Raw genomic sequence first — 27,839 nt, 5'->3', positions numbered from 1 at the left:
ATTAATTGAGTAAATTAACATTAAGATAAATTTAGTGTACTTTTTATAAATATAATGATAAAATTTTTATTTTTTATTTTTCAAGAACATAATAATAATAAACTCAATGACTAAATTAAATATTTATCTTATTTATTATGTAATAATCATCTATTCTTTTTTAAGAATTGAATATAGGTACAGTTTATAATAATTCATACAATTTGATCATCTTTATCAATAATTATAAAAGTAGAACATGTTTAAGATAAGGTACAACTAGAACATATTAATTCTTTTGTCTAGTTAAACTAATATATTTTTTTATGAATTAATTTAAATTATAAATAATTTTATTATTGATATATAATTTACTTGTTAATAATTTTATTTAGGATAAATACAAAATTTTGTTTTTGAAAATGTGATGTAATGATAAATTGGTCACTCCAAACAAAGCTTGCTAAAATCTTGCAAATCATACTTAAACTCCCTCCAAACACTAAACCTTGCTAACTCGGAACACATCGAATAACCTTCTTCTATAAACAACAAATCCAACTATATATCAATAACAATCCATGGAAGATATAACAAGAATCAGTAAACAGGGATGAAATTTGAAACATTGTGAAAATATTTACTTTGCAAGAACTATACTGAAAAATTTATCTTAATCTATCTCGTTATTTGAAAAGAAAAAAAAAAAGCTAAAATTACATAAGAATAAAGTATATATAATTTATCTTAATTTTCTTTTAAGGCTTCCCACATTTTACGCAACTTATGATTGAAATTGAAAACTACATACATGCTTTGAGAGGATCACACTTTAAAAAACAAAAACATGCTATGTGGATCACGTGTTATATATATATATATATATATATATATATATATATATATATATATATATATATATATATATATATATATATCTTCGAAAGAAATAAACCAAACTCAAACAAAGCCAATTCTTTTTCTCCTTTGTTCAATGAAACACCCTTCCTTGTCATATCAATGGCTACTTTTGATTTCTCTGACACACTCAACCCTTCTCACCGCAAAACACTCATTGACAATTCCAAGGATGAGTCCAATTCCTGAATGGGAAACATCACTACACGACCACCCAGTTGCAACTGATGCCGAAGAAGTGAAAACATTTTACTTCAAACAGGTTCTGGATCACTTCAACTACAGGCCAGAAAGCTACACAACGTTTCAACAAAGATATCTCGTCAATTTCAAGTACTGGGGTGGTGCCAATTCTAGTGCCCCCATATTTGCATACTTTGGTGCTGAATCACCAATTGATAACTCACCTAACGGCATTGGATTTTTAACTGATAACGCTGCTTCTTTCAATGCCCTTTTGGTATACATAGAGGTACTGTGTTTGTATAGATTTTTTTAATCCGTAAAAATTGAACACAAGTACGGGGTTTATAATAACTCAATTTGTTTAATTAACTGAACTAGTATTGTATTTGTATAGATAATAACTCTGTTTTTTCTTTTGGTTTTTGTTGGCTCTAATGAATGATAATCTACAACATGCAATTGGATTATTGTGACTCTTAATTAACTTCTTTTACCATTAGCACCGGTATTATGGGAAATCAGTGCCATTTGGATCCAGGGAAGAAGCATTGAAGAATGCAAGCACTATTGGGTATTTCAACTCAGCTCAAGCCTTGGCAGATTATGCAGCAATACTCGAACATATAAAGAAGACATTACATGCCCAAAATTCCCCGGTGATTGTAATTGGAGGATCATATGGTGGAAGTTAGTCCCTCAAATTAGTCTTTATTCATATTTTCCATTTTTTACCTTGGTTATGACCAATGAGTTTAATTTTTATGCATTGCATTCACTATTTATACTTAATTTATTATTTTTGAAAAATCTTTGTATTATTGCAGTGCTTGCTTCATGGTTTAGGCTCAAATATCCCCACCTGACCGTTGGTGCCTTGGCCTCAGCAGCTCCAATCCTATACTTTGATAAAATTACACCACAAAATGGTTACTACTCTGTTGTCACAAGGGATTATCGAGTAATTTACCATAATTTTGTGTTTTCATCTTTTATTTATTTACTCTTCATGAAATTATAAAGTGATTAATTTAATGATGAAGTGGTTTGCAGGATGCCAGTGAGACATGCTATGAAACTATACTTAAGTCTTGGTCTGAAATCCACAGAGTAGCTTCACAACCAAATGGTCTAGTCACTCTCAGCCACAGATTCAACACTTGCCAGTACAAACACTAATTTTATCTCTTCCTTTTGTTTGTAAAGAAATGCTCTAGCAAGTCAATCTTCACATTCTGTATTATAGGATGAAATCTATTTAAAACTTATTAATGATGTGGGTTGCACTTGCACCACTCTTCTGCTTCACTAAATGATGTAGATTGTGGGTTGCAGTCACATTCTTACAACTCTCACCCCATGTGAATTTCACCTTATAATAAGACTAATATTTCACTAAAAAAAATTATATTTCTTCGCTTAGTCACACTTTTAGCTTCTTTATTATTATCGAAATTTCATCTTTTTTTTTTTTACATAAATTTGATTCTCTTCTTACTGTTTTAATTGTGTAATTTTGATTTATCTATTAACTTGATGTTTACTATGTATAAAAATATTAATCTGGCTGTGCAAATGCCACGGTAACATTTTCATTTAAATATTAGATGTTAAGTTAATGAATAGAAAAAAAAAATTACAAAATTAAAATAACATAGACAAAATATGTAAAAAAAATAAAAAACTAAAATCAAATTTTGATGATAATAAAAAATCAAAAGTGTAATTAAATTACAATACTTTTTCATAACTCAATTTTGTTCTTTATCTTTTTTCATCAAGTCCTCGTGCATCTCATCCCACCATTTTCTATTTTACTTTTTCTTATTTCTCTCGTTGTAAAAAATATTCTTAGAATGTGTTATTAAAATAACATTACCTTTACAGTTTTCTCAAAAAAAAATATTACCTTTACAAAAAATAGTATATTAAAAAGGGGTACAAAAGAATGTTGCTAGTTTTGCTTTGTTTTTTTTGTGTTAAGCTTTATATTTCATTTACTCATAGTGTCACATTTTTGCAGCACAGTAAACCAATCTTATGAATTAATCGACTACCTAAGGTCGACGTATGTTTATGCGGCTCAATATAATCAACCACCAAGATACCCAGTTAGTGAGATTTGTGGTGGCATTGATGGAGCATCTCTTGGAAGTGATATCCTAAGTAAGATATATGCTGGTGTTGTGGCTCTATGGGGAAACAACACATGCAAAGTTAATGGCCCAACTAATGTATCTGAGACAAGTGTGGGATGGAGATGGCAGGCACGTAATTGCATTTACAAAGTGCAATGTGTTTTATCATTTTCCTTTGCTTTTACTTGGGTGATATAATTTGGTAATAGCAATAATTCTTTCAATTAAGTTCGATATCATATTATGATGGACATGACATTCCAACAAAAATACATTAAATGGTAGTATGAATGTGTTTCTTAAGAGAGAAAAAAATAAAATATGGTTGCATTTCGTTGGTTATTCGTCTACTAACTACCTTCTTTTTTTCCTATCATTGTTTGATTGTGTCTAATGAGACATTCTAATAGTTTTCATATAAAAATGATTCTTTACAAAAATTTCTAGATTGTCAACATCATATAAAGAGTTGTTCCTATGAAGGGCTGCAATTGATTAACTATTGTTTTAAGGGTAATTTGGGAAATATCATTTTAAAGGTGTAGGGTAGATAATTAATGAATTAGGTTTGCATTGATAATTTTATGCAAGACTAGTCACTGAGTCGATAATAAAGGGTACCCCATGCTCTATAATTGTTTTAGAAAGCGAAAACTTTGGAGAATTAAGTTATTAAGACACAATGATATGGAAGAATTTGAATCGACTTTCACTCGTTAGTGATTAAAATCAGTTTCACTTTCATAAAGTGGCCAGAATTTGTAGGGTGAAATTACCTATACCTTTGATAATAGGAAAGATGTTGAATAAAAAAATTTTAAAAATATATATGCAAATCATGCGAAAAATTAAGAGCAGTTCTTAAGGCATACTACTCCAAAACCACACGTTGACTTGGTTCAAGTCCTTCTCACTAAAATGGTATGAATGAATTTTACTTTTTCTTTTGTGGATGCCATTAAATTGAAGAGCCTAGCACTATATCATCATTAACTCTAGAGCTACCACGCCACCCACTTACTCTATGATTAATTATGAGTTTTTATATTTAGAAAGTTGCTTAATTATTGCTATATATATATATATATATATATATATATATATATATATATATATATATATATATATATATATATATATATATATATATATATATATATATACAGCGTGCTTTACATGAGTTTCTATATTTCCCTTATAATAATTATAATTTAATTTGATTTTGATATTAATATTATGAGTTTTATGTATTGCCAGCATTTTTTTTACATTCTCTAATATGTTGTGAAATAAATTCTTATTGAATGCTTGTACAACAATACATATCAATTAAACTAATATAATTACTATAAAGAAGTTACAGTTTTTCAATTTGTATTCAAATCCAAATAATTAATACAATTATAATTAATATTGATAATTACTTTTATATTTATCAAAAACATTTATTAAGTTATCTTTCAATGTAAAAATATTAAATTAATTTGTAATTTTGTTCGCAAATTTTCACAGCAACTGTATCAAACTATAATTACAATTAAGTGCGTTTTTTGCAACCACCTACAACATAAAAGCTTTATTTTTTTTACTCACAGCAACCGTGATCACAATTTAAAACCATGAATTAATTTGATTTCATTTTGCATTATTTGATTATTTATTTTACTTATAATAATAATCCGGTGTTTACATTAATTCAGACATGCAGTGAAATGGCTATACCCATCAGCATAGGAAACAATACAATGTTTGAACAACCTATCCCTTTTAACCTAACAAGGTATGCCGAAGGGTGCAAGAAACAATATGGTGTCTCACCTCGCCCTCATTGGGTCACTACTTACTATGGAGGCCATGTAAGTGCTTTTTTTTCTTCTCTTCATTGTAACATTCATATGGATTATTATGCATTATTCTCCAAATGGCATTCTCTATGTTGTAACTTTTACAAGAAATTTGTCTTCAATTGTATTGATCACATTTGGAAACTTCAATTTAATGTGGCTAATGCAGAATATTAAATTAGTCCTTCGAAGATTTGGAAGCAACATTATTTTCTCCAATGGGCTAAGGGACCCATATAGTATTGGCGGGTAAGCGACGTAAAATACAAAAGCTAATTAATATCTTAATGGTTTAGAATTTTTTTTGAGTAATTGTTTAAGGATAAGATTTTAAATAAGCTTTGTATGAATTGTCTATATTTCAGGGTTCTGGATTACACATCAGACAGCATTGTTGCCGTTAATACAGTTAATGGTATGCCTCCTAGGAAGTTTCTATATATATATATATATATACACTGTGATATGGCTATGCACAGTTTCAAACATATATAATTTAATAAAAAAACAAAATAAATAAATAATACAAAACATTGGAAGACAAAGTTTATTTTATGAACAATCGTGTTAGCACAATCACAATTCCCAAATGTATAAGAGTAATCCATTAATTCCTTTTCCTAAAAGTTCTTGAATGTCAATCGCATCATTAGCTAATAATTACCAAGAATGTTTCATTTAAAACTAAACCAATCGTACTTATCAATTGTAACCTGGTAATTTCAATATATGTAAAAAAAAACTAGCAACTTTAATTTGATAATTAATTTAAAACCATGTCTTAATTTGAAAAGAAACTTTTAATGCGAACAAATACTTTGAAGTTTGGAAAAATGATTTGATTTTACTGTTAAACATTTTCATTCAGTAACAATTATGAAAATAAAATAATTAAGGTCATAATAAAATAATGTTAGTAAAAATTGAAGTATATATATATATATATACACACTAATTGTCCCAATAGTAGAATAAACAAACTTTTTTTTTTACATAGAATCAAACTGTTTTAGTATTTCTTATGTCATAGGTGAACCTAATAATTTTTATTTGTACCATTTTCTATTAAAACAATCAAACGCTAGCATGGCTGATGAACATTAATTTTTTTAGGATCTCATTGCCTGGATCTTCTGCGGGCAAGATGGTTGGTGGAACAACAAAGAAAGAGATTAGGATAATCAAAAGTTGGATCACTCAGTACTATGCTGCTGATCTTGATGCACTCAAAGACAAGCCAAAAATTCCAGAGCAAATGATAGGGGAAAAAGCAAGTTGACAAACATTAAGAAGGTTGTGCTTTGAAACTTGGTGCACCCACCAATAACTTACAACACTCCCACCCTTTTTTTATTTTTTTTATTGTTAATTTAACAGTGTGTAAAGAATTTTTACACTCATTTAATAATCACAAACATATATATATTTATCATAATTTTTTAATTGATTAATAGTATAAAATATTATACACATTGACTATGAATACAAATTAAACTGTCATTATTTTGCACACATTAAAAAATTAAATATCCAACAACATTTAATTGTCAATCAAACATTTACAATGCCTAGGGCATTTTGAATACCAAAATTAATTTTTTAGTTTTTAATAGAACATTAAAGTGTAAACACTAGCAATTATAGGTATTATTTATGGTTTAAAATTATCAAAAACTATTAGAAAAATCTTTTTTAAAAATAAAATCAATTATCTATAAAAAAAATCCTATTTTTCTCTCTCTTATTTCTTTTAAACCTAACACCTCTATTTTTACTTTATTTTTTTAACCTCTGTTCATTAACTTTATTTCTCTCTTCCTAATTTCCAATCACCTTGTTTCTCACCCTTTTTTTTCTTTCTACGAAACACACCCAAAGTGTAAGCATCTCCCAGAAAGAATTCAAACGATTGTTCACCACTACATTGTGTGATATTAGTACTTTTTGATAAAAATTTATGTTATTGTTTTTTAATATAAAAAAAAATTCAATTAATAATATTATTTTCATGCTAACTTAAAAATAATTTAAATACTGAATATGTTTTTTTTGCAAAAAAGCGAGTATTGTTTAAATAAATTAAAAAATAAAATATATTTCAATTGAATAATTAATTAAGAAAAAAATAATAGTGATTTGAATTAAAATAATATTAATATTATAACTCGGTCTGTATACAAATTTTCACAAAAGATTTTCCTTCAATTTTTATTTATTATTAGTCAAAATTCTAAAATAATTTATCATTTGATATGCGTATATATGTCAATGTAGCCACAAAATCTCAATGTTGTAAAATTAATATATTTTTTTAAAATACTTTAAAAAAACTAATGTTTTTTTGGTACAGACTTTAAAAACTAATTTTAAATTTTTTAACTAATTTTTTTACATTAAAAATAATTTAACATAATCTAAATTTAACTACTATGTTCAATTTAAATTTGACATAGCAATTAATATATTAATTTTAATATACTACTTAGTAGATAACATAATTATCATCTTATTTTAAATTTAATACACTAATGAAATTTACATTACGTTCAATTAATTTTTAACATAAAAATTTGTTTTAAAAATTAAATTATTTGCTAACATTATTTGATTTTTATCCAAATTTTAAAATAAATTTTATCATTTTTTAAAAATGACTAATCTATTTTGAAACGAAGGAAATATAATTTGTTTCTGGTTTTTATAATGGGGGTAATTTTTGGTAATGATACATATATAAAGTCACAATCAGTTTTGAAGGCAAGAAAAAAGAGTGAATTCATTCGTGTCGTTATCAATTACCAGGAAGAATAATATTATTGTAGAAAAGCTTCGATTTATAGTAACGTGCCATTTAAACTTAGTTTTGATGAAAAAAAAATGCTGATAAAAGACAGCTTTGCTATTAACAAATATGAGATAACTTTCCTATTAACAAATACTATAATATAACGTGTGAACTCAACAAAAAAATATAATATAACGTGTGTGTCAAGCTTATACGCATTTGACGTGTATAGACTGATAATCAAAGTGAGAATAAAATATAAATTCAGAGTCCCTATCTTAATTAAAATTCTAAGCAACTACACGAAACCTAAAAGAGAGGGAAAGGGAATGATCATAAAATTTCTCAATCCAACACCTAAATAAATGTCACAACAAAAATTGAATAGGATGACACGAAACCTAAAAGAAGGAAATAATCATAAAATTTCTCAATCTATCATGCAAAATATATGTCACAGCCAAAATTGATCGACATGATGAACAAAAACATGAAAGGAGTGTTTGCTTAATATAGAAAAAAAAAATTAAAAAATATTTTAAAAACAGGTATTTTGAAAAAGATTAATAATGTAATTGATTTCTATTTTCAAAAATAAATTAATTACAATTGCATGAAACTTTAGATAGAATTGATTTTTGTACGTTCTTGTGATTCTTATAACATGAAGAGTGAGAGAGAAACTACAAATCAATATTATAAATTATTGCATGCATTTTAGAGCATAATCTTTTATATTTTTTGAAAAAAATATTTAATAAAAAATATCAAATTTCAATACCACAAAGTTAAATGAACAAAACATGTACAAATGAGTGTTCACATGACAAATATAAATACAATAATATTTACTAATTTTTATATATGGTTTGGTAGTGGATAAATTCTCAACTTCTTAACAATGCGAAGAATCTTTATTTCTCATGTTTGGTATCAATTTTAAAAAATAACATTGTTGTGAAATAAATTTTTTTGGAATGTTTTTTAGCTAGTTTCTCGGGAAAATATTTTTATAAAAGAGGCAAAAATCTTACTTTTTAAATTTAAAATCTTCCTTTATTATTGTAAAAATATCATACTACTCTTATTAAATTAATTATTATGATAAAGTACCTAAAAATATATATCTTATAGCTCTTTTATTTCCAAAAAACTTATCTAAATACTCCAAAAAATATTTATGAGCAACCAAACAAACTTTATTTAATTGGGTGTCCTTATTCCTAAGGTAATTATCCTATGATAATGGTTATAAGGGGCTGGGTTCAAGCTCGGTATTTGTTTCTGGGAGCATTTAGATAAGTTTGCTGAAAATTAAAGAATTATGTGATATTTTTACCTAGCTTTAATTATTTACCATAATAATTAATCTAATAAAAGTAACATGATATTTTTACAGTACTAAAAGAAAATTTTAACTAAAAAGACTTAAATATGTTGGAGATCCATAAAATATATTCGAATTTCACAACTGATCCCTAAAAAATCTTTACTTCTCGTTGGGTCCATAAAACTTCAAAAGTTTTGTAGAAGATCTTCGGCGTTAGTCTCCATCCAAAACATGATGACGTGTCTGTTAATTAGACACATTAGTGATACACTTGTGGAGCCACGTCAGAGATATCAATTGAACTTTTTATCACCACCAGAAAACTCTTAGAGTATGTTTGGATAAAGCAATTTAAAATTCTGAGAATTTCAAATGCTTCAATTTAAATTCCTTTATTTTTAAAATTTTGTGTTTGGATTCTTATATTAAAAGTAAAAGTAAACTTCTCCATCACGCTCTACTTCTACCATCACATGCTCAACAAGTTTGTGATCTTACTCTACCGACAAGGACGAGGATGAAGACCCCAGCGAGTTCCACGACTTTTTCATCAATCCAAAAAACAGTGACGGAGATTCCAGAATAGTTCAGGTGAAACTGATGTCGGAGTGCGCTGTCATCTCAGCTTCACGAGCACACGAGACCTACGTTTTGGTCTTAAAAGTGAAGGCTCCACTGCCACCACCTCCTTCGCGGAGTAGTGCGGCACCGTCCCAGCGCGCGCCAATAGATCTGGTGACGGTGCTAGACGTAGGTGGAAACATGATCGGCAGGAAGTTTCACATGCTGAAGCGCGTGATGCGTTTGGTTATCTCATCGCTTGGCATCGCGGACAGGCTCTCCATCGTGACTTTCTCAGCCACCTCCAAACGGCTCTTACCTTTGTGAAGAATGACAAGCCAAGGTCAGCGCGTGGCTCATCGCATTGTTGACCGGCTAGTGATAGGTCAAGGCTCTAGCGAAGGGGATGCATTGAGGAAAGCCACCAGAGTGTTTGAAGATCGAAAAGAAAGAAACCCGGTGGCCAGCGTCATGCTCTTATCAAATGGTCAAGAAGAAAAGGTTCAAACTAGAGGATTTGAAATTCTCTCTCTTGAAGATAGAATTTGAAATTTTATTCTTTCAACTAACTAAAATCCCCTTTAAAATTCTAAAATTTCGAATCCCTTTTACTAAAATATCCAAACAGTTACTTTTAATAAAAAAGAATTTAATTCCCCATAAAAAATACATTACCTAGTTAAATTACCCTATCCAAACACACTCTTAGAGATTCTCCTACCACCCAATCTCGTCGAGAATGACACCGAAGAAATTGTTCTTGGAAAAAAGCAACAACGACAAATTCCTTACCCTACCAATGGTCTTGGCAATTGGACCACTAAACGAGTTATTCCCCGATTCAAGCAAATACACATGCGGAATACCCTACATACCTGTCAAAACCTCACCGAACAATCAATTGGTACCTAATCTCACACGCGACAAGCTTCGGTAGCCACCCAAACTTGTGAGAATCTTCTCGGAGCACTTGCTCTCTAGCATCCGCAACTCTTCCAATTTGCCATGCTCACAGAGACTCCTTGGAATTCGACCGAAGAACCAGTTGTTGAAAACGTCAAGCCACTTCAACAGAGCATTCTTCCCCAAATTCTCTAGCAATTTCCCGATGAGCTTGTTCCCGAACAACCTTAGCCATAAAGGTTGGGCAAGTTTGCAACACTCGACAGCAACTCGCTAGTGAAGTGATCCTCATAGAGGTTAAGACTCTCGAGAGGCAAACGACACAACTAATCAAGAATGGTCCCACTCAAATGGTTCATGGAAACATCAATAAGCCTCAGCGAAGTGAGGTTGGACATTTCCTTGGGTAACTGATCGAAGAACGAGTTGTTGTAGAACTCAATCTGCGTGAGAGCAGTGAGGCGAGTGAGCGAACTCGGGATGGGACCGTAGAGGTTGTTGATGGAGAAGTCCAAGACGAGGTTCCTGAGGGAGTCCAGGATGGGGCCCACAAGGTTGCAGCCGCTGAGCCATAGAGTTTCTAGGTTAACGAGGTTGCTGAGGGAGTGAGGGATGAGGGAAGGGAGAAAAGGGTTGAAGGAGAGGTTAAGCGTTTTGAGAGTAGTGATGTTGAAGAGGGAAGGAAGAACGACGTCGTCGAGGAGGTTGAAGACGAGGGAGAGTTTTCTAAGGTTAGGGAAGGTGGAGAAAAAGGGAGGAATGGGGCCAAAGAAGTTGTTGCTGGTTAGGTCGAGGTGAATGAGGCTAGGGAGAAGGGGGAGGGGGCCGATAAGGAGGTTTTGGGAGAGGTTGAGGTGGAGAAAAAGGGTGTAAAGAGAGATTTAGAGAGAGAGAGGGTTTGGTTGATGGAGTTGTTGAAGAGGATGATGGAAGTCAGGCTGGGGAGGTGGTAGAAAAGGGAGGGGGAGAATGGGCCCACCACGTTGAAGTTTGAGAGGTCCAATATGGCAGTATCCTCACGGTGTTGTTGCTTTGGCCGCAAGTGATGACGACCCAGTTGCATTGGGTGGGGTCACAACTATTCCACGTGTATCACTGACGTGTCCAACTAACAAACACGTCATCACATTTTGGACGAAGACTAACAGTAGGAATCTCTCACAAAACTTTTGCAGTTTCAAGGACCTAACGAGAAGTAAAGATTTTTTAGGGATCAACTGTGAAATTCAGATATATTTCAAGGATTTTCAACATATTTAAATCAACTAAAAAAAGTAAAGTGATGCTTGATTTGAGTGTTTTCTGTTTTCATTTTTAAAGAAAACAAAAAATAAGAGTGAAAATATTTTTATTTAAAATTTAGAAAACATTTTCTCTTAATGTATTTTAAAAAATAAACCCAAAGCTGAAAATAATAAATTAACGTTTTCAGTCTTTTATAAAGAAGTGATAACATAGTGATACCTTAGAGTATTTTCTTCTCGATACATGTTTTTTAAATCTTAAAAATTTAAAAATAAAAACAGAAAATAAACACTCAAATCAACTAAGCGCTACTCACCTCACCCATGAGAAAGTTTTTAGGGAAAACCGATTTTTTTGAAAATGTTATTTTTCAAATTGATATCAAACATGAAAAACAAAAATTCACAATCTAACATTCTCATAAAACTGAAAATTTCTCTCCTACTAAAAACACCCTAACGTTTTCATTTTTATGTTACATAAAAAAGTAAATCTATTATGAATACCAATCAATGTCCCTGTTATTGCCCATTAACGAATATAGTCCCTGTACATGCTGCCACACCACTGTTAGCATACCCAATTTATGATACATCTAGCATACCCAACTGTGTTGCTATTGTAGATTTAAACCGTAAGCTAAGCACAATGAATTGATAAAAAGAAATTAGGAATGAGATGCACGCTTTCCAAGCAACTTCCTTTCTTTTCTGAACACAATTAAGATTGAAACAAAAATCAGAAGATTGCTACAAGCGACTTGCGAGGGGAATAAGGTGCTATTTTTACATTATCAAATACCTTATATTTATATAATCATGCCGACATTAAACAAAAATATGATTATACATTTTCACTGAATGAAGAAGAAGCGACAATATGTTCGAAGAGTTCTAAAGCAGTTTACAAATTGAAAGAAACATCAACGACCAAGGTCAACTGTACAAGGCAACAGGGCTCAGCACCACTATTTTATCCAAAATTAATCTGCCACTATATAGGGTATTAAGGTAAACAAATAAACAATGACGAATTACTTCAGTTTTCTGACCAATTCACCAAATCTACATAGTACTACAGTCAACATTCTTTAATTCCAGGCTGCTACAACCGTTTGTCTTTACTGATATCTCAGGGATAGTTGCAAGCAGCAAAGTTCATTTTTACTTCAGTCTCTCAACCAATAAGTAATTGGGAGAGTCCTAAACTGTTGCAGCAGTTTTCTTCACATGCTTCTCATCTTCAACATCCTGAAAGTTCCAATAACAAGATATATCAAAATCATCTTATCAAGAAAAGCTGAGGAAGGCGTCAATTATGCAAATAAACTGTCTCATATATGCAAAACACCTCAATCACCACTACATGCGTTCCTCCTAATCTTCCTTCTATTTCTCCAGTTAGTCTTCTCCATGTGTGCACACACTTGCTCCACAGTTTCTCTCGTTTTTTTTTAGCTCAATTACTTTTCTATTTACTAACATACAAAATCAGTTTTACACAAAATACATAATTAGATTATTTTATTTATATTTATTTTGCAATTTATTTTAACAAACACACAGGGAATGTTTGCTTGTGCACAAACAATATTAAAGTGGGTATAGTATTTTAAAAGAAAGAAAAACAGAAAACCAAAGTGGATCCAGGTAAAAAGTACTTACTGAATTGCCAATCTTGTCAAAATCATCATCAAAACTGCCCTCACCATCATCTGAAAGATAGAAATGATAATCATTATGAAATAACTAGATTGTAGATGATAATGACAGATAAGTTAACCGTCAAAGGCAATGTCATCCCAAACATTTCAAAATCAAGTCAGTTCTCAATAATCTTAAGGATGTTAATTGACAGTGGAATGGCTCATGCTTAAGCACATAATGTGCAAAATTTAAGTCACTGATTCGAGATACAAAACTCAAAAAGTAATACTTGACTGTATATTTCTTTAAAAAAATCTAAACAGATTTTGAGTAATATACCTGGAGCTTCATCACTGTCTTCAAGATCTCCAAGAAGAAATGTGTCCAAGTCTTGTTCAGTAGAGGATGAATTAGAAGGTCTACCCTTCAAATTGTTCCCTGTTGCTTCTGCCTTTCCAGTTCCTCCAGTAACAGCAGGTTGCTCTACCTTAGTATCCACATTCTGCTCTGCCGCCGCTCTAAGCTGAACCTCCTCCATATATTCTTTCTCATACCTGATTGTAACATAATAATTATAGAATGATGCTTACTTAAAAATGTTACAGCACTTCCATCATAACAAAAAAGGCAACAAGTACAAATAGAATAAAAAGACTCATTCCAATTCACAATCCTCTCTGTCTCTCTCTCTCTCTCTCCCATTTCTTGCTCTTTGTAGTCCCCCCATATTTCTCTCATAGTTTAAACTCAATTTCCATTTCTAAATGATAGATAGGTAGAAAGAAAGAAGCAGAGTGAATTCGAAATAGTATGGGCAAAATAATCATCTTGCATTTTTTTGTTCTGTTTTTCTATCAACTCCATTTAAAAGAATAATGTTTTTACATAGTAAGGGCATTCCAAGAATCATCTCACATTCCAAGGAATATGCATTAAGAACCAACCAAACTTTTCAAGTTTTAAGATATTCTTAAGAATTCCATAATTAATTTCCAAAGAATTTTAAATACTAATTGTTCACATAAGACCAGAGTAGTTGCATATGATAATGCCCACCATAGCAGTATCGCATTGCACCCCGTGGTGCACCCGTGGTACTAATCACAGAGCATTTCATTATGTTCAAAGCAATAATGTCCAAGATAGCCACGTCGTAAAACACAATTTTGAGCCATGAACAGCATTATTTTGAGCTCTTTTAGGGAGCCCCTGTTCCCTTCTGAATTTTCTTCTTCCCCTTTTCTCTCCATTTTGCACACCTCGTACGAGATCAGACCTTAACCTTCTTCTCAAGTGAGGATCCATATTTCTACAGTAACTTTGTGTTTTTCGTCCAATTCCCAGAGAATTAAAGTGTCCTGTACAGCATCCTGCAGCAGTAACTTTGGCACACCGTTCTGTGGTCTCTACTATGTTCACATCCTTTGGGCTCTGTTCTGTTCACGTCACAGAGGGGTCTATGTTCTAGCATGTATGTTATGCTTTCTATTTCATTGTTGGGTTTCGGATAGCTAAACCTTATGTTGCCCTTTCTTGCTATAATTTCTATGTTTCCTTTTATATTACCTGACTCTTGTTATTAAATTGTGTTTGACTTCAAATTATGAATTTTAATTATTAATTAAGAATGTCTTTAATTTTGTGTAACTTTTTAAATTTTTTAGCATATAATGTAATATAAATTACTTAATTTATATCTATAAATTTCATAATAGTGGTTATTCCACTATCTACTATCCTACTATACCAGTTTTGGGGTCAAATGCTCTGCATCACTATTCATTGACCATATTAGCCCAGAAAGGGAGCTTGGACTAGCCTAGCCTGAGTCTAAAGGGTGAAGGTTCCATCTCATGTGGTTAAACTGGTGGTATATTAATGGAAAATTTAATGGGAGCTTAAATTGTGACCAGTCCTGATATCAATTGGTGGGAGGTATTGGTTTGATTGAGTTTGAGATATTGTTGAAAATCAACCTATTGTTCATATGGAATTAGAGGTCAATTTGCTTTGTTAATAGGGCAGAAACATTTATCAGGCTGGAGGGGTAGAGAAGTGAATGTGCAACGGGATGGGTTGAGGTTGAGTATATCTTGGATTCTATATCCAGATGATGCAAAGCCCCAAGCTGTTCACTCAAGAGAGGCAATGGAGCCTGATAGGGGGGCACATCAGGTTTGACTGAGTTATATCCGAGTGCCATGGTACACAGTCCTTGAAGCTCTGAACTCAGAAGCAGCAATGGAGCTTGATAAGGGGCCACATCATGCTTAGTCAAGACATATCTGGACGGTACACTAATCAAATGGTTTTTTTTTCCTAAAATACCAGAGAATGGAGTTCTTGCTCATAGTAATGCTACCACGAATAAGAATCCAAGGAATGTAATTAGAAACCTTGAAACAAACACCCCCTTAGATCTTGGGAAAAAACTCTAACAAATGAATGAAATTAGAAACCAAGGAATGTCTATTTTTCCTTGATTACTAATATCAGCCTCTATTAAATAAAATTTGATTGCATCATACAAAGAACCCTTAGCTAGTTAGATCGTAGTGTGAAACCATCTAACCTTTTTTATGTAATAGTATACACCTAGAATCCTGACATCAAAGAACAAATATATATGCTAATAGGCATTTGCATATAGAATAAGATAAACAAACGACTAATCAGTTTGTACATCATCTTAAATCATTATAACAACAAGTTGTTCCACCAAATTAACTCTCTTTCCTTTTCTTTATATTATATTAAAATTGTTCTAGAACAATTTGATTTAAAACATAAAATACATAGTACAAGCCAGCAGAAAAGATTTCCCTTTGATCACTAGCATATTTTCTATTTTTCCTTCTTGTACGTCTTTTATTTATGTTATGTCAATATTTCTTCTTTGAAGAATAAAGAAACAATCCGAGTGGAGTTAAACAAAAATACTTTACAAAATAGAAATACTTGTTTCCACCTTCATTGACAAATATAACAAAGTACATGGAATATTAACATTAGTACTTACGGAGCAACATGAGTGTTGACAAGTGTGAAATATATCTTCCAAAAGTGTCTTTCTTTCATAGCACGTGGACATAGTTCATATCTCAATCTTGAAATTTCCTGCAACGGAGTAATTAAAATACATGAACAGTTATATAATAGCAAGCTTGTGACAACTTGTATTTTCAAATACATTTGTCATTCTCAGTCCTTGTGCTATATTAGCATTGTTGGTGGTAAATGATAACACATTATTGCAATATAAAGAGAGGCAGGTGATACTTTTAATGAATTAGGTTGATAAAAAACAACTGTCACAAAGAAAAAACAATTCAATTAATCACCAGCGGGCAACAAGGGCAATGGATACAACAGACGCATTTCTCTATACTAGTAGGGAGAAAATCAAGTGCCAATGCTTGACAGCAATACAACGCTGCCACTGGCAACGAATAAATACACAAATAAATAAAGAATGAAAAAACATGATGCATAAGTAAGCACCTTAGCACCCAAATGACCAGGGAAATACATTCATTAATAATTTCTCTCTCGTTGTTCAAAAGGAATAACAATCACAGTAACCAAAACACCTAATAATTTCTCTAAAAAAAACCTAACAATAATAACAAAAATAATAGATAAACAAATATGAATAAATAATAAATGTGGTAAACTGTCATTCTAATCACAAACTTTCATGTATAGAAAGTTTGTTGACTTGTATAATTGTCAATTTTAAGAGTCATATCAAAGATGATTTCTCTCATGGTGTAACACATACACTAACAATGCATGTCTATTATTTTAAACTCAAAAAACATACACTAAAACTACAACACAATGCAATTTCCCCACACAAGGGATCCAATTTTTTAAAAAAAAAATTAAAAAGGTGAATTCAATTTACCTTAACAGTAGTTAAAACGAGAGTGGCATGCTTTTCCTGAAACTCGTTTAGATCCTTCCGAACATTGGATCCCACAGTAGTCACATCAGAAACCTCCGATTCATCTACATTTCCAACCGAACTCACTCAAACCATTTAAAAAAAAAAAAACAGAATTTCTCAAATTCGTTTCTAAAAATTACCGGAACTGAGAGGAAAGTTCTGGAAGGTGGTGGAAGTGAGGCCCTTGACGAAAGATCTGAGGTCGTCGGTGACGCCGAACTTCTCGAGCTCCTGCGGCGTCGCAGAGGGCGGGGCGGTGGCGGTGGCGGCAGTGGCAGCGGTGGTGGCGGCGGAGGCAATGGCGGCGAATTGGGGAGGAATGGCGATGGTGTCGGAGAAGGACTTGATCTGGTCGGCCTGGCGGAGCGCGGCGGATTTGAGGATGTCGGCCTTCTTGGAGGCTTCGGCGGCGAGCTCCTTCGATTTCTTGGCGGTTTCGGAGACGAGATCGGCGATCCGGGAGGAGGAAGGGGTGAGGGATTGGGATTTCTTCGCGGCCTCTTCGGCGAAGGTCTTCGCGCGCTTCCACAGGTCCTCCATTGCCACCGGAGGAGAGAGGAAATAGAGAGAGAAAAGGTTTGAAGATGATGGGGAAGGAGAGGAGGAAGAAGAGCGGAGACTATGGGGGAAAGATTTGGATTTGGAGGGATACGACAGCGTATGGTAAGATGAGTGAACTGCATGCAACTTTTCTTCGTTTACTTTTTCAACACAATACTTTTTATTCATTAAAACATTTAAAATATACGAGTTTAATAATTAATATACTGAACCATTTGAAGTAATTTTATTGTGTGATCCAATTTGTTATGAAGTTTAAAGTAATTCAAAATTTATTATATGTGATTCAGTTAATTTGTTTAAGTTTAACTTTTAAAATAAGTATTTTTACAATAAAATAAATAATTTTATAATTTTTATGTGTTTGTTTAAATTATTTTTACTTAAAAATAAATAAAAATAAGTAATTTAAATTTTTTTTAACAATAAAACTATATTTTTTTATCAAAAAATATTTTGTATAAAAAGTATTTATTTTTAAGTTTAAACACATTGGTTCAATATATAATATAATGAGTGTACAAATATATCTTTTTTCTTTCATATGTATCGTCAAATATTTTTATGTAAAAATATAATAAAATCATTCAATAATTTTAGTAGAATAAACTTTTTCTATAAGTGTTTTCTTGGAGTAGTGATTAATTTTTATCAAAGATCTTGAACAAATATAAGAAATATTTTTTTTTCTAACATAATTTATTTTACAATGATCATCTCAAATTTGAATCTTATATTATTTGGTCAAGATACACCTGATTATCACTTCGCTCACTTTTAATCATTTGTTGGTGTTTTTGTTGCTAAATTTGTAAAATGGAATATGAAACATAATGAAAGAAAATGAGTCATTGCTTATTCTATTTTACTTTTTCTCTTTTCTTTCAATTTAAGATTTAAGATATACATAATGCGGCTAAAATATCTAAATTACAAAATAACTATTTTATGTTGGAGTGCAACCAAAACTTACTAGTGGGTAATTTAATATTAAAAGTACAACTAAATTTAATAAATTGGTTGAAACCTATAAACTAAAGGTATACATACATTTGCGGTGTAGTGAGGTGCCGAATTCTTTAAAAAATACAGTAATTACTACGTTACATTTTTTTCTATAAATATAATTGTGAGAGATAAAGAACTTCTTTGAAAGCAAAAGTAAATTAGGCCTTACTTGAATAAGAGGGTATCTTATTGGGAAACATTATATTTGTAACCCGATTATGAAAGAGAATAAAAAGAATGGTTAATTATATTTTAGTTCTTCAATTTTTTCAGATTTTACTTTTAGTTTCTAAATAAAATTTTGATGTAATCTCTTAACTTTTATTCATAAAATGTTTTTAATTTCTATAGTTAAATTATGACGGTTAAGTGAAGATTGACATTAAATTTTTTATTATTTTAATATATTTAATGGAAGTCAGTTTTCTGTCAGTTAATAACGGCCAAAAATTACAACACTAAAATACTAAACATGAATTAAATAATTTTTGACAATTAAAAAATCAAACTGTTTTTTTCCTTTTATTTATATATATAAACTAATCAAAGAAGAACTAATAAAAGAAACGATGATTTCCTTTCTTCTCATTGCATTGGTTTCAAGTATTTATCTCCAATATTTGAAGTACCCAGCCCCAAATTAAATTAATAACCAGTGAGAGCAGCGGTTACAGTTTCTCTGTCGTTCCGAGAGTGAACCAAAAAACGAGAGCTGGCGACACCCATCGAATAAAATATGGCTTAAGTTTGTTAAACATCCGAATACCATATTAAATTTTATAGTGCAGCAAAGATATCCGAAAGATTCACTTAAAAATTGATTTACAAAGGAATGATCATTTACCCAGCTATATAAGCACTTATCATATTTATAAATCATTCGATTGGAGACTCTTAACAGAATTAACAGTCCAACTCTTCTTCCTCACCCTATTTGGGTATATGCTTCTTTGTTCTTTGTTGTTGATTGGAGTGGTGGAGATGGCTATAGAGAGAACGCAAAGGATTGTTTTTTTTTTTATATAAAAAAAAAACATAATAACAGTTGAGGGTTTTTTTGTTTCAGATAATAATAATTGAGGTGATTATTGATTTGCTATTTCATGATTCATGATGCGTTCGATAATAGTTGGTGTTTACCAAAGGGGAAAAAATCGAATAAGACAAAAGCAACTTCTGGAGATTTCCAATTTAATTCATGTTTAGTATTTTAGCATTGTAATTTCTGGCGGTTATAGTTGTCAGAAAATTAGCTTCCAATTATTAAAAGTATTAAAATAATAATAAATTTAATGTTAGAGATCACTTAACGATCATATTTAACGCATGGACTAATAAAAGCTTTAATCGAACCAAAATTAGGAATTAGAACCTGTCAAAAAATTTATTTAGAGACTAAAAGTGAAAATTTGAAAAAATTTAAGAATTAAAAATATAATTAACAATAGAAAGAATATTATAATCAATGGCCATTGGGTTTAGTGGAACAATTTAATCTTTTATAATGTGATGAATCAAAATATTTGATTATATCTCAAACATGATTGTTTATGAAAGAGAAGACACATGAAAAAAAGAATATTATAATATTATTGAATATAATAAAATATTTATTTCGAATCTCATTTACTAGTTTTTGGTATAACAGAATTTCATATAATTTGTTGTTCATGAAATGCTTTATCTTTATCCTAATAATTCTTTTCTTTTCTAGATTTCATAATTTATACCAAAATTCCCAATATCCTTAGCCCACAAATATACAAGAAATGACTTTATCATCAAATTTTTGTCTTTGTTCCTTACTTATGTGAGCAATAACTTCGCATCCAAATAACTTTATATTAGAGTAATTGATATCATAATCACACCATACTCTTTCAATGATGTCAAACGCAAAGGAACATATGAAGAATTGCTAATCAAGCAACATGCGGTTTGAACATCTTCACCACAAAATGACTTACGTAACTTAGTCATTCTTAGCATACATTTAACTTACTCGATAATGATTTTGTTGATTCTTTTAATTGCACCATTATGTTGTGGAATACTATCTTCTCATGCCTGATGCCACACTCAAAATAATAATTCTTAAATTCATGAAAAATGTATTCACCCTCGTTACTTGTACAAAGACAGTTCAAAGGCTTACTATTTCTCTCTCCACCATGACATGAAACCTTTTGAAGTACTGAAAAATTTAGTCTTTTTTTATCTTATATACAAAGTTGTCAAACTCCACAATTTATATAAACTAGTGTAATCTCTATAAATTCGACTCATAAGTTAACTCGTAAGCTGCGTAAACTTATAAGAATTTATTTAATATTAAAAATAAATAAATAAAAATATTTCATACAAAGATTGTATCATAACTTTTTTATATCATAAATATGCACAATACATCATATCATTTTATGATTAATTTATATTACAATTAATATCAGACAACACCCAGAGAAAAATGTTATTAGCTTTCGGTTATTAAATTAAAATTAAAATTTTAAAATATATTAATTAAAAATATTTTATATTAGTTTCCAAAATATCTAGATTAAAAGATCTTCATTTAAATTTGCTTTGAAAATAAAACATGATTATATTCTTTTATACTTAAAAAGGATGAGTCAAATCCTCATATTTTCTGTTAAATTCGTTTTTTTTCTGCCCCTACAATGTTGGAGGTCAATATTATTGTAGATTTTTTACTGTCAGTGGTTGATCAGAATATTGTGTTTCCTTCATTCAAAAAGCTTTAGTTAGCAGTTATTAGAGGGTGTTGCATGTAAAAGTAGTGGTTTAAATATTGGGTAGTGCAATTAGGGTGAGTTGCTCTGCTGCTGAAGGTTCCTGTTAGGCAAACTTTTTCTTCTCCCCCCATCCCACACTGATTGTTTGAATTGAAATTTGTGGATTTTGCTGATATTAAAAGTAAGAGAGTTGCATAAGTTTTAAAAATTGTGGTGGTTGCTTCAATGATGGGAAAAGGGTTAGCTTGAGCAACTGGTATTGCCAAATTGGACATATAAGCAGGGGATAAACCTAGGCCCATTTTGATTTCAATTTCCAAAACATATCTAGGTAACAATGCATGGATGTCTCAAAGGGATCCTACATGGAGTTTAAAGCCAGGATAGCAAGATCATTTCATCATGAACAAAGTGATATTATAGAAATTCTATTTCTGTTGCTAATGAATCATCTGCTATTTTGACATAATCGAGTACAAGCACTGTCGCGTTCTTTGAAGTTTCTGGTATTGCACCTTCACAATAGCACGGATAATCACCAAATTCCCGCTCAACGCACCAGACTCATAGTTAAATACAATAGTTGTTGCTGTTCTGAGTTTTACTCTAATATCAAATAGTTGTGTTTTATACTTGGACCGCATATTTCATGTTTTCTGCTAATTTACAATTCAGATCTTGCTGTTACAACCATTTATAAATATTAATTGAAGCTTTTTGCCCTTAAAAAAAATTCTAAACCACATAGTGAGCAAAAGTGAATTACCCGATCCATTTGGACAAAAATCCCAAATTAATTTCATGGATGGAGGAAGTAAGACAAAGAGGGAAATTGGACTTGGACTTGGGAGACACCAAGGAAGAGGATTTATATTTTATAGTCTATACTGATGTTTTGATTAGGGATGATAAAATAGGTCGGGTCAGGCGGACCAACCTCTTAGCCTATTATCAATTTGACAAGTGGGGTGGAGATCTTGACTCATTGTGGCTCGCCCCGCCTAACCCACCAACCTGATGAACCAGAGGTGGGATGGGACAGGTTGGCCTGCCAACCCACAATATTCATTTATTTATAAGTAATAATTATATTAATACATGAGACTACTAGAAATTAAAAAAAATGGTAGAAAGAGTCTTTTAGTTTGGTTTATGTTTAATTAATTTGTATTGTTTAAGATTTTAAGATTAGTTTGAGTTTATGATTTTGTGTTGTAATTTAGCTACTTGGTAGACTTATTATTATTAATTATTATTGAAGACTATTGTTATTTTGTGTGGTTTAAATATTATGTATGATTTAAGATTTTAAGATAGTTTGCTATTTTAAATACTTTGTATTGTTAATTATTTTTTAAGAATTTTTGTTTTTTTAAAGGATGGGCCAACCCACTAGCTTTTTAGTCTATGACAAGATGGGTCAACTCACTTCATTCCATTTTTGGCGGGTCAAAACAGGTTGGATTAACCCTTTTTATCATCCTTAATTTTGAGGATAGAGGTGCTTGTGTAATTTTGCTTTCATGGATGGAGGAAGCAAGAGATAAGAAATTGCAATAGAGAGAAGAAATAAAAAATTTGAAATTAAAAGGCAAGAACAAGAAAACAAATAAGATTAAATGCAATTGATAACTTTAAAATTTAAATATGTTGGGGCCTAACATGCCTAATTATCCTTGATGTAATGTTAAGGTGTTTCTCTATTTAATGTTATTCCAATTTTCACCCACATCTACTAAGACACTCAACCCTGACCCCTCACGATGAAAAGTCTAATTTATCTATTCTATCTTCCAAATCCCTTTGCAGAGATAAAACAATAAGTTGCATGAAGTAGGGAGATATATGCATAGACAAAACAAGATCACTCTATCCCTAGCAATGAGTTGTTTAGATGTCATTTTCCAGTTCTTTAGAAATTACTATTTTCCATTGTATAATCCCCAGACAAATGCATGAATGATCACACCATACAATACACTAAAGAGCAGAAAAGAAACAATAGAAACAAAAATTGCATTTAATAGATAGTAACAAAAGTTACATTACAAGGGTGTTGGCTGCTAGGCTCCTAGTCTCTCATAATCATGATAGGCTTTACATTTTAGGGGCTAATGTTGATGGAAGAAGAAGAGGGATGGATAATGGAAGAGAAGAGGGGAATGACTATAGAAAGAGGGTTTTCCTTATGAGAGATGCTCAGACTTTGGATGTATTCATTAGAGAACTCTTAATCTCAGTGTGTCTTTCTCATTTGCTTCCTAATCCTTTTATAAGCCTAAGATAGCTTAAAATTCACATGTCATCGCATTAAGCAGGCCTTTTAGGCTTAGCAAGTGTGGCAGTAATCACGCACTTAACACAGGATTCGCGCTAAGCGCACCTTTGGACTTCTTCGTAGGTCTTCTTCGCATTAATTGCTTGAACTGACCGCTAAAAGTGGTCTCAATTTTCAATTTTTTCTCCAAAGTTTTTTCTTTAATGTTCTTCCAAAACACTTGTAATTTTTTCTTTTTATAAATCTTGTTGGTAAAAAATTAATATGATATTAAATTTCTTATTATTTCATTAAAAATAACAGTAAAATAAAAAATTCTAATTATTCTTAATTAAAATTAACTATTAATTAAACTCAAATTTCATAATTATCACCAAACCACATGAGGGATATATTTTAGAGTTTGGTACAAAGTAGAACTACTACAATCTGAATGAAAGTTAATTATGACCCGAATATTTATATATGTAATTTGATAATTTTAATTAGAGTCCAGAGAAGTTAAAGTAGCTCAGTTTTGGACTAAGGTATTGCGTAATATTGCCTTTGTGCGTTCATCCCCAAAATATGGATCAATATAAACAAACCTCATGAATAAGCAAATAATCTTGATTTTTTTTAACACTCAATTTTTTTATTCATGCTTTACACTCTTTTCCTCTCTTATCTTTTTACGCGTTATTTTTAACTCTCTCCTTTTCCCTCTTTCTCTTTTTTTTTTCCCTCAAAGAAGTACACACTCTTAAGGCATGTGGAAAAAAAAAATTAGCAAATGCATTGTGGGTTACACCTAATACATTGGATGACAATGCCGCGTCAAATTACGATGATAATAGCATTCTTCCGTGACAGATTAATTAAAAATATTTGTTTACGATAATCAAGCACGTTATGCTGGGTTCCACCTAATATACTAATCAACATTTGACTTTCCGAGACCATGTTTTACGAAATGTTGGCCATAGGAAACCCATTTGACTACTAACACCAAGGAAAAAGAAAAACAAATTCATTGAGAACATAATTGATTAAGAGTACTTGTTAGTTAGGTTAAGTCCTAGTTTTCTTACAAGCTTTAGGGTTTTGCTAGCTCCCTATGCTGGCCATTAGACACTCTCCACATATTCCTAATTACACACATTTGGCAAAATTGTAACCTAAAAAGGCCTCCTTAGTTATGTAAGTAGCTTCATCAAGACCAACTAGAGTGAAAACAGGTTATATTCTCTTCACCATGTTTATGGATTAACCGGCAATTGCTTGTTGTGTATGGGACGTCGTCTTCTCACTCGGGTATAATCCATAGTAAAGTATTGTGAAGGGTCATCCACCTCCATCCATTCTTGTCTTGTTCCCTTTTTGCCAAGCACCATGTTTTGCTTTCTATGATATTGCTTCCCTGTAGAAGTTGCATAATTTCATAAACATGTTGAATTAGTGAATCTCTTGCATGTATTTTAAAATAGTACATGAGTGATTCAAATTATATATATATATATATATATATATATATATATATATATATATATATATATAATTTTTTTTATATATGAGAATCGAATGTTAAAATTTTTATAATATATAAATATAATGCATATATAATACAATTCTCTTTTGGATTTCATATATATAATATTATTGTATCACTTATAATTATTTAGGTTCAATTATATAACACAAAAGCATGATTACTTTTGGAGATATGCCAAAAGGGGGTTTCAGCTCATTGGTGATGTGACCAATTGGCATGATTCCTGAGTTCAATTTTGAGTTTTTGAAACCCATTTTTTTTATGGAACAAGAAAGGAATTTGGTTATATATACTTATATACAAGAGTTATTCTACGTTCTAACCCTTTACGCCAATAATTATTGTTATAGTTACAAGATTTCGTAGATGACTGAAGATCAATACACCACTCGAGCAAACGATCAATACACCTCCAAAATTATCAAAGGGAATTTCTTGATCACAACTAAAACTAGGATACAACTTGTACTCCATATATATTTTGATTTTTCCCAAAAAACAAGAAAAGAAAAAAAGAATACCCGAACAGTTAACGAAGAAATACACACACACACACACACACACACACACACACACATATATATATATATATATATATATATATATATATATATATATATATATATATATGCACATAAAGACATGCATTTCAGATAGGCAAAGTATATTGACTTGGAGAGGAACAAGTTCTTTCAGTTGCTGTGAATGAAAATGTTTGTAGTATTGATAACACTGTGAAAACTGAAAAGGTAGATATATATGCTGAACACTAAAGTCCACATATGCTACTCTTTTGACTACTTTTTATTATCCACGTCTTTGTTTACCCCCCTAGCTGATAAAACCTCACTTGATTTGGTGCATGAACCTTGAAAAGTAAATAGAGACTCCGAAATTACCTAGTACTCGATCATGAAAAGCTTTTGTGATATGAAATATTACATGGACAAGCTAGCTAGAATCAAAAAGAAATTTCTTTACATTCATGCAATATCCATGATTTCTTAATTTGAGTAGAAATTAATTAGTAATAACAAATTTTAATTGATCATTATACCTGCAGCAGCAAAGGAATTCTCCTGTTTGTGTGATGCAAGATCTCTGGCTCCGTCATCTTCTTTAACCTATTTTTTTTGAAAATTAAGGAATAAATAACATAAATATAGATAAAAATTAACAATTTAGAGGACTAATGAAGTTTATTTAGATTCATGCAGTACCTTCTCAGTAAATCTTAGCTTTCTAGGAACTGTTGGGAGAGAAAGCTGCAGGTTTGTATTGACTCCTATATTATCATCTATGAGGAAGAAAATATATGATGATGAGTGATAATAAGGACTTTTTTTTTATACAGATAATGATAATAAGGACTAAATATAGCATGTTTGGGGGTGGTAGTCAGTAAGGTGAACCAAAATCAATTATGAAATCATGGTGAATGTAAAGTAATATATAATTGTTTTTAGAAAAATCAAGATTACACCATGATTTTGAGGTAGTTGTCATGATTTTAAAGGGTATCCACACATGTTAATAAGAATTCTAGAAACTTATTCACTTAACAAAAGTTCATGAAGAAGTAGATACTTAAAGAGAGGCAAAAGAGAAGGTGCATACCTTCAAGCTGGAGTGAAGGTTCCAATTGAATTTGGGAAGAAGAACAAGTTGGTATTAGATAAGAGAAGGAAAAACTAAGAAGAGTGATGATGATTATCAGCTCCATTAATTTCTTTTCTTCAGAGGGTATTGCACAAGAAGATACTTTCTTCAGCTGAAGGTAGGTTAAGCTTATATACAAACCTAAGAAGGAAACCTCACACTAACAAGGGCATGAGAGAGAGAGCGAGCAAACACAAAGCACAAAATTCAGAGTTCCGAAACAAGTACAGGAAAATCTTAAATATTCATATTTCATAACTTACTTTTTACTTTTTTTAGGAGGCATCACCCTTCACGCAATTCAGGTTGTTTTTTTCACCTAATGCTGTAGGGCCCTTGATTTCTTACTTCTATTTTTAACGATGCTTTATCTCAGTGCATCACTCCCTCAACCTCAATAAATTATTACTAGGACCACTATGATCTCAACTAATTTCTCTGTGACATATATAGTAGTTAAATTTTTTAATTTTAAGAAATTAATAGTATATATGTAAAAATTATGTAAAAAACATAACACTAGTGTCGAATTCTAATGTAATTTCTATTAAACCACATATGTTACTAA

General features: G+C 31.0%; 2 protein-coding genes and 2 pseudogenes across 3 annotated transcripts; 1 reads left to right on the top strand and 3 right to left on the bottom strand.

Annotated features, from left to right (window-relative positions):
- Positions 1-936: 936 nt before the first annotated feature.
- Positions 937-6,472, top strand: LOC114387871 (annotated as a pseudogene). The gene is made up of 9 exons (XR_003661420.1): positions 937-1,369; positions 1,584-1,770; positions 1,908-2,041; positions 2,134-2,246; positions 3,104-3,347; positions 4,919-5,074; positions 5,232-5,311; positions 5,428-5,477; positions 6,176-6,472. The product of XR_003661420.1 is annotated as a lysosomal Pro-X carboxypeptidase-like (transcript).
- A 3,983-nt stretch (positions 6,473-10,455) lies between these two features.
- Positions 10,456-11,704, bottom strand: LOC114372718 (annotated as a pseudogene).
- A 1,009-nt stretch (positions 11,705-12,713) lies between these two features.
- LOC114387863 lies at positions 12,714-18,172 on the bottom strand. Its single transcript, XM_028348090.1, has 6 exons — positions 17,622-18,172; positions 17,440-17,543; positions 16,552-16,649; positions 13,872-14,086; positions 13,551-13,600; positions 12,714-13,136 (listed from the first exon to the last, which is right to left on the bottom strand). The coding sequence occupies exons 1-6, from the start codon at positions 18,019-18,021 to the stop codon at positions 13,089-13,091; spliced, it is 915 nt and encodes a 304-aa protein (XP_028203891.1). The 5' UTR covers positions 18,022-18,172; the 3' UTR covers positions 12,714-13,088.
- Positions 18,173-25,073: 6,901 nt separating this feature from the next.
- Positions 25,074-27,467, bottom strand: LOC114370958. The gene is made up of 4 exons (XM_028328361.1): positions 27,230-27,467; positions 26,833-26,909; positions 26,670-26,736; positions 25,074-25,480 (listed from the first exon to the last, which is right to left on the bottom strand). The coding sequence occupies exons 1-4, from the start codon at positions 27,333-27,335 to the stop codon at positions 25,320-25,322; spliced, it is 411 nt and encodes a 136-aa protein (XP_028184162.1). The 5' UTR covers positions 27,336-27,467; the 3' UTR covers positions 25,074-25,319.
- Between the last annotated feature and the right edge of the window lie 372 nt (positions 27,468-27,839).

This window comes from Glycine soja, chromosome 2, assembly GCF_004193775.1.
Source record: "Glycine soja cultivar W05 chromosome 2, ASM419377v2, whole genome shotgun sequence".
NCBI classification, from domain to species: Eukaryota; Viridiplantae; Streptophyta; class Magnoliopsida; order Fabales; family Fabaceae; genus Glycine; species Glycine soja.
This window is presented reverse-complemented; position numbering and strand designations above follow the sequence as displayed.